The 8,945-nt window shown below is 32.1% G+C and overlaps 1 protein-coding gene across 1 annotated transcript in view; it reads left to right on the forward strand.

Annotated features, from left to right (window-relative positions):
* Positions 1–2,223: 2,223 nt before the first annotated feature.
* Positions 2,224–8,945, forward strand: part of LOC136840345 (uncharacterized) — a 16,379-nt gene continuing 9,657 nt past the window's right edge. The window contains exons 1-2 of the mRNA XM_067107042.1: positions 2,224–2,258; positions 3,097–3,256. Coding sequence (XP_066963143.1) covers positions 3,133–3,256 — 124 coding nt within the window. The 5' untranslated portion in view covers positions 2,224–2,258; positions 3,097–3,132. The remainder of the gene's footprint in view (positions 2,259–3,096; positions 3,257–8,945) is intronic.

The following is an 8,945-nucleotide window of genomic DNA, read 5'->3' on the forward strand; positions in this document are numbered from 1 at the left end:
ATTCCCCCTCCCTACTTTCTGCTCTTTTCCTCTCTCCCTTCTTTCTGCTTTTTCCTGTCTCCTTCCTTTCTGCTCTTATTCCCCCTCCTACTTTCTGCTCTCTTTCCTCTCTCCCTTCTTTCTTTTTTTTCCTGTCTCCCTCCTTTCTGCCTTATCTCCCTACTTTCTGCTCTCTTTCCTCTCTTTCTTTCTGCTTTTTCCTGTCTCCCTCCTTTCTGCTCTTATTCCCCCTCCCTACTTTCTGCTCTCTTTCCTCTCTCCCTTCTTTCTGATTTTTTCCTGTCTCCCTCCTTTCTGCTCTTATTCCCCCTCCCTACTTTCTGCTCTCTTTCCTCTCTCCCTTCTTTCTGCTTTTTTCCTGTCTCCTCCTTTCTGCCTTATTCCCCCTCCCTCTTTCTGCTCTCTTTCCTCTCTCCCTTCTTTCTGCTTTTTTTCCTGTCTCCCTCCCACACACCTTCTTTTTTCCTCCTTGATCTTTCAAGGACTGTCGCAGGATGCGACGAGGCTCTCTTCAGCGTTTTCAGGCTGGACACTTCTTCGTTTCCTGAGGAGGAAACTGCAGACGCCTCTGGATGGGTCTGGAATCCAGCGCGAATGGCTGGAATGACCGGAAAGTGAATGGAGATACAAAAAATCCAAGAAGGGATAACCAAAAAGGGAAAAGAAGGAAAGAGAATAAGAGGGAAATATTAGAGGAGTATGGACAGGGTCTGGAATCCAGTGCGAATTGCTGGAATGACCGGAAAGTGAATAAATATACCAAAAAAAAAAAAAAATCCAGAAAGGGAAAAACAAAATGTGAAAAGAAGAAAAGAGAAGAACAGGATATATTAGAAGGGAATATGGACAGGGTCTGGAATCCAGTGCGAAATGCTGGAATGACCGAAAAGCAAATGAAGATACAAAAAATTCAAAAAGGGGAAAAGAAGAAAAGAGAGGAATAGGAAATAATAGAGAGAATTTGGACAGGGTCTGGAATCCAATGCGAATTGCTGGAATGACCAAATGAAGGTACCAAAACTCCAAAAAGGGGAAAAGAAGAAAGAGAAGATTAGGAAATAATAGAGAGGATAATTGAAAAAAATAGATGAGCCACAAGTCTACCAAGAGAGTTATGGAATCATTTTTTGGGGCAGGAAGTGGGACCACAAAGGAGATATAAAAAAGTTGAGAATTACTGAAGTAAAGTAAAATAAAAACAATTAACACTAATCCCAAATAACGGAAGAAGGAGGAGAACTAATAGAAGGTGGAGAATTAGAAAGAAATAGCTGAAATAACTGGAACTGACATCTTCCACATAAATTGTTAGAATAATGGGAGAGTGAGCAGAACAATAACAGAGACGAGAAAGGGATGCAGAATTGAATGATTGATTTGTTGATGTAAGAAGCCCTAGAAAGGGAATTGTAAAAGGAAACAATAAGAGAACAATGGCAGAAGAACCGGAAAATAAGTAAGAGAAAATGAATTGCGGTAAAAAGGAAAAGGAGGAACGACTAGCAGGTAGAAATAAATGAAAAGAAAATACGAAGAGAACAGTGAAGGGGTATTGAACATAGGTGTGTATACTTATATATATATATATATATATATATATATATATATATATATATATATATATATATATATATATATATATATATATATATATATATTCATTATATCTAAGCTATCTATCTATCTATCTATCTATCTATCTATCTATCTATCTATCTATATATATATATATATATATATATATATATATATATATATATATATATATATATATATATATATATATATATATATATATTATGCAGGATAGTGTTACCTTCAACATCACGAAGTATTTGAGGACAAAACTACTTAAACCGAACAGGCGAGACTTCTGAAAATCAATAAATAACAAAATGAGAAATTCCTCGACATCTTCAGGTAGGTGACGGCAACCAAACACGCCCCCCTCCCCACTTCCCCCTTCCCCAGACCAAAAAAAAAAAAGGGAAAAAACCCATGAAAATGTCCAGATGAGATATGCAATAAAATCAAGAATTTTGTTCATCTGTAGCTGAAAGAGGGAAGTCTTAAGATGTCAACCTCCTCCCCCCAAAAAACAACTCCTCCTACAAACCCCTACCCCTTCTCTCCTCCCTCACGCCCCCTCTTTTCAGGGAGAAAAGGAATGGACTGAGCATGCGCAGCGCAGGTGAATATAATGAAGAGCCAATCATACTAGTCGTCCAGTCTTCCTGTAAGATACGGGTGATATACAGGTAAAGTGACATGTATCTTAGCTTTTCAAAGGAAATGAATAGCCTAGTTTGCTTTTGATATTATTATTATTATTATTATTATTATTATTATTATTATTATTATTATTATTATTATTATTATTATTATTATTATTATTATTATATTACTCGTTAAGTAGACTGCTTTGGCATTTGTTGAAAATGTTAAAGCTGTAATTACCACAAACGATTTTGCTTTTAAGTCTTTTCCTCTTAGGAAGGATGGCGCCAGAGAGTATTATTCCTCTGCTCTTAAGTATATTTAGGATGAAAATCAAGCTACATGTCTTATTCCTACCTCCACAGTCGACTAACTAAGTATACAATTCACTGCTTTCGGCATTGGAGAAAAATTTAATTTTTAGGTAAATAAGCTTCAATCGTTCCTGACCTTGGCCGGAATCGAACTTGAGACTTGCTCTGGCTAGTAGTCAGTCGACTGCAGCGGGTTGCAGCCAGTTGACGGAGAAAACATGTGACTCTTAACCTCATCTTGGAACACTTTCAAAGACTCAGAAGGGTTGTGCCTAAAACCAAGCTTCTTATATTCATAAACATTACAAATTCCGTTTAATATTCAATTCACTCAACCTCGGGAATAACACCAAAGAAGAATTTATAACTGACAAGCGATTCGTCACCAGGGAGACTCGAACTCCCTTTTGCGGCAACCTAAGACAACAGTGACTACATTCTACCACTCGGCTGCTTGTAAATGTGTGAGTGCGAGCGCGCGCCTGCGGGTGTGTAAATTCAAATAGATGATAAGTCTCTACACTGTGAGCTACCTGATTCTACTTTATTTTTATTCCTTCAACAGAACTGTTTGTGGGGAAGGAACCAGTCCGCGATCACTATGTTACGTAAACCCATCATGGCATCTATGCTTGTCCTGACTTTGACCGCAGCCTTGACCTCCAACAGCAGAGGAGTGGTCAGAGCATCTCAGCGTGGGCAGGCTTCTAGGATGATGAAGAACAGTGAGATGAATAATCTATGTTTTTTTTTTTTTTACATTTTTAAAAAATATTTCTAGTGAGGAGTTAATGCAGTCTTAATTATTCAAGGAGATGAATTTATCTGGTTTTATGATTTTGTGTGAATTTATTTGTTCGTTTAGTTTTTTTTAAAGGATGATGAAAAAGAGGTGAATAATCTGGTTTAGTACATTTTTAAAATATTTCTAGGGAGGTAAATAATGCAATCTTAATTATTAAAGAAAATTAATTTGTTTAGTTTTAAGACATTGTATGAATTTATTTATTCATACAGTTTTCATCGTCCTAATAATTTTAATTACTTGTTATTTATCATCAGTAGTAGAAAGTAATCCTGGTCTCTTTGTACATTTTTTGGGATTTATTTGGGCATATATAGTAAATCTCCTTCCCGGATTTTATTGATGAAAAAGTTATATCATATTAAATTATATTGATCAAATTTGACTAAAAGCTTTAACGATAACGAAACCAGTCTGATGAAGTTATGATTGGTAAGTTCTCATCAACTTCAATGAATGCTAGAAATGAGAAAAAATGGCTAACTTTTCTTGAAGAAAAGTCAACAGTTAGATGAAAGACTTGAATTTTGTTTCCATCAGCCGTAAAAACTAAGTAGTTCTTAGTTTTTGTGATAAAAACCAATAAAACTAATTAATTATCTTTTATCACTGTTTAGGTTATACAAAATTTTATTGTGACGCGAACCAGTGAGATGAAGTGATAAATTTCAAATTACTATCAGTTGTATTTCATATGAGAGTTACTGTTTAATACAATACAGAGATCTTATCTAACTGATACTAAGCTTTTAAAACACAGTGATGAAAATAGATCTATCTTCCGGAGGACTTGGTATAATGCTGTATGAGCCGCGGCCCATGAAACTTTAACCACGGCCCGGTGGTGGCCTACCCTATATCGTTGCCAGAAGCACGATCATGGCTAACTTTAATCTTAAATAAAATCAAAACTACTGAGGCTCGAGGGCTGCAATTTGGTATGTTTGATGATTGGAGGGTGGATGATCAACATCCCAATTTGCAGCCCTCTAGCCTCAGCAGTTTTGAAGATCTGAGGGCGGACAGAAAAAGTGCGGACAGAATGAAATGCGGACGGACAGACAAAGCTGGCACAAGAGTTTTATTTTACAGAAAACTAAAACTCAGTGCACACCAATACTGATCACTGCTATGAACATTTGAGTGAGAAATGTCGTGTAATATTTTAGGACATATTCCCATTTATCGTAACTATAATTCAAAGTTACCCTTCCCCTTCCCTGTCGCCCTTATTTTAAAAAAAAGATAATCCATTTTTAATTCCTTTAATGCAGTGGACTGCAAAAGCAAATAGGTATGTTATTCATTTTCCCTAAAATCCCCAATCTAGCCTAATAATATTGAAGCCATTTCTGTCGGTCTGTTAAGTTATCTTATTCATCATTCATTGCATGGTCTTTTAGGCTCATCCCATTGGATATTAGCAAATATGAAATATAATAAGTTTTTTTTTTTTTTATTTTGAATTAAATATAAAAAAATATATGAATAATTATAATTTTAATTTTTCAACCTTCTTAATTTTGAAACAAACAAAACCGAGTATGAATATTAATAATTTGAATTTTTCTAATTTTTTTATTTTGAATTAAACGCAAAAAAATATTAATGGTCATAATTTGAATTTTTCTACCTTCTTAAATTTGAAACAAATAAAACCATATATGAATAATAATAATTTGAATTTTTCTATTTTTTTATTTTGAATTAAATATAAAAATATATGAATAATTATAATTTGAATTTTTCCACCTTCTTAATTTTGAAACAAAACGGAATGTGAATAACAATAATTTGAATGTTTCTAGCTTTTTTATTTTGAATTAAATATAAAAATATATATGAATACTAATCATTTGAATTTTTCTATATTTCTAATTTTGAAACAATTAAAACAGTACATGAATAATAATAATTTGGATTTTTCGATTCTTTTACTTTGGAATAAACAAAGAAAATACATGAATAATTATTTTTTTCTATCTTAATTTTGAAATAAGTAAAACAGCATATAAATAATAATAATTCGGATTTTTCTATTTTTTTTATTTTTAAATAAATAAAGAAAATATATGAATAATTATAATTTGATTTTTCTATCTTTTCTAACAGCAAATAAAGAGCAATAATTTGGATTTTTCTTCTTTTTTTTCATTTTGAAATGAATAATTCCATTTCAGAATCTTAGAGAAAGTATTAGTTATGAATAATCATAACTAATTAATTATGAATAATTCATAACTGATAATTACCATAATCTTATATTAAAATTATTTTCTGAAATTAGCAATATTATAAGCATGTGCAGAAATTAAGTATAAAAGTTAATGAACTATACCTGATAAAAACCATAAACTAACTCCCACACCAAGATAGCTTAAAACTTCTGTATTTATGAGAAAATCGTATTTTTTTTTTTTTCAGGTATAGTTCATTTCGTTTCAAACTTATTTCAGCACATGCTTATAGTTTTGCTCACTTCAAAAACAATAATTTTGACTTGCGATTACGATTATTGAATGCTAATAATTTCTTTAAATTCTGAAATGGTTTTATTCAATTCAAAATAAAGAAGAAAACACAATTCTAACTGTTATCATTCATATGTATTTTTATTTGTTTCGAATTTAAAAAGACAGAACATATATATTTTTTATTTATTTAAAAAAAAAACTAGAAAAATTTAAATTATTATTATTCGTTTTACGGTTTTATTTCTTTCAGAATTAAAAAGATGGAAAATTTCAAAATATAATTATTCATATATATTTGTCATTTCTTTCAAAATAAAAAAAATAATAAAAAATAAAATTATTATATTTATATATGATTTTATTTGTTTCAAAATTAAAACGATAGAAAACTTCAAATGATGATTTTTCATATTTTTATTTCAAAATAAAAAAAGATAAAAATTAAAATTATTATTATTCATATATATGGTTTATTTGTTTCAAAATTAAGAAAATGGAAAAATTCAAACTAATTATTCATGAAATTTTTTATTTATTTAGTGAAAAACAAAAAAGACCTTAATTTAAAATTATTATTATTTATATTATTATTCATATTTGCTAATATTGAATGGGATGAGCCTAAAAGCCCAAGAAATGAACGGTGAATAAGATAATCTAAAAGACCAACAGAAATGGTTAAATTGTCATCTGGGCTAGATGGATGATTTTGGGATAAATGAATTCATGTTTAGAGTGCACTGCATTAAAAGGAATTAAAAATGGATTGTTTTTATCGATTTTGAAATATGAGCGATAGGGAAGAGGGACAGTAACTTTGAACTATAGTTATGATATAAATGTGAATATATTAGGAAACATTAGGCGACTTTTAGCATGAAAATGTTGTTAAAGGTAATCAATATTGGTGTGCACGAGTTTCTACTTAATGAGATGTAAGAGAAATATTGGCAGTCTGTTCTTTTGATGACTGTTACGGACTTTCATAAATTTTTGGCTTTTTATAATAATAATAATAATAATAATAATAATAATAATAATAATAATAATAATAATAATAATAATAATAATAATAATAATGGAGAAACAAGTCCACAGTTATACAGATTACCAATAGCTCTCTCTGCAGAGATTTATTTTCTAATATATGTACCCATACATAACTGTGGATTCGTTTCTCCAATTCAAGACTCATGCTACTATGAGTATTTTTTAATCAAATATTAATAATAATAATAATAATAATAATAATAATAATAATAATAATAATAATAATAATAATAATAATAATAATAATAATAATAATAATATAAAATGCAACTTTGCCCTGCTATTCACGAATGTGTGGTCATTTTGAAAAATACCAAAAAGTCAACTCTCTTTGTGGATTTCAACCATTCACCTGTGATTTGCCCGGCCAACACTTGACCCTCTTAAGCGCAGAGTGCCCAAAAGTTGAACCAGGTATGTTCCAGCAGATACGTTATAAACATAGCGGGCTACAATACCCATATTTATTTTCCCACCCACTCGCTGCCCCTACAGCAATGTGATGAAGTATGTGTATTTTAACCATAGATATGGGCAAATTAGGCCAGGTATGAATCCGTAAATCAATCAATATGAAACCAGGTATATGGCGTGACAGATCTGGTTCTAATCCCCTTACTTTCTGCGTGGCTGAGTGGATATATTGTTAGACTGGAAAAGCATAAAACTGGTTCAGACCCCAAATGGAAGGTGTGTCTTCATCATCTATTTACAGGCGAGACTGTCCGCCTGTAATAATAAAAAATAAAGCGTTACGCCGCAGTCTGAAATCTCAATACGACAAAAATCCAACATGATGAACTGTGACTTCTGACTACGACAAATTCATGCGGTCAGTACAACAAGCCAGTAATACGTGTACCACTAAATCAGGCTCGCTTGAAGCTCCACCACTGACAGGAAAACGCGCGCCGATAAATCAGGAATAAATCAGCAATACGTGTTATTAAGCTTTTACAATAACGTCCCATTGGCGCAATTATCCCAGATCGAATTCGATTTGCAAGCACAAAGAAATTTTCCGTCGACTGCCACCGAGATTGTGAACAATTAAGGGACTGATTGTCTCCGATTTGCAAAATCTGTCACGATTTTGGAGATGTATCAAGTCTAATGGCACTCCCTGCACAAATGAGAGTAGACAATAGAATCGAGACTAGAATAGGATTTAATCCTGTTTAATGGCATTGTTGCAGAAGCTCTGGACAGCAATCAATCCCTGAGACAGATTCATTAATCGACCTCTCACTCACTCAATCTCATTGCCCAGTCCAACACACCCTCCACCCCACCCCCACCCCCGACCCTTTACCTCGAGTTGCAAGCTTTTCTTTCCGTAAATTAGAATTCTCTGGTATTGAAGGCCACCAAACCCTAACTTCATCAACAGAAAGATAATTACGGAGGATGTCTGGCAACTGGGACTTCAGAAGTTCAAGCGAAGATGCATTGCATTACGACCCTACTACAATTCAACTTGCGTTTTGATATTTCACTTACGTTTTTATTTATTCATCCATTTGTTAATTTATATGTTTTTCTAATAACTTATCTCCATTTTTCTGTTTCCCAATTTTACATTATGTTACTTCTGTCTAATGAACACCATAATATTCTTTGGGAGTTTGAATTTCAAGTCAATGGCCCCTTTGGTGGGCTTGTTCCATATGAATAGGGGTTCATCTTCTGAATAATAATAATAATAATAATAATAATAATAATAATAATAATAATAATAATAATAATAATAATAATAATAATAATAATAATAATAATAAATAATAAATATTCTTGAATTTCAAGTCACTGGCCCCTTTGGTGGGCTTGCTCCATACGAATAGGGTTCATCTTCTGAGTAATAATAAAAAATAATCATATTTTACTGCGCTGAGTTGATATTTCCACAAGCAACGCTGCAATAAATGTGAGACAGAATTGCCACAATTTATTTTGTGATTACGTTAGCAGACACATTCCCATGAACATTTATAACAGAAGTAGGTTTTCATATGCGAAAATAAGAGTAAATTGCAAAATACATCATCTTTAACAACGCCCTATTTGATGTTTTGAACAAATGCAATG

Source organism: Macrobrachium rosenbergii, chromosome 7 (genome assembly GCF_040412425.1).
Source record: "Macrobrachium rosenbergii isolate ZJJX-2024 chromosome 7, ASM4041242v1, whole genome shotgun sequence".
NCBI classification, from domain to species: Eukaryota; Metazoa; Arthropoda; class Malacostraca; order Decapoda; family Palaemonidae; genus Macrobrachium; species Macrobrachium rosenbergii.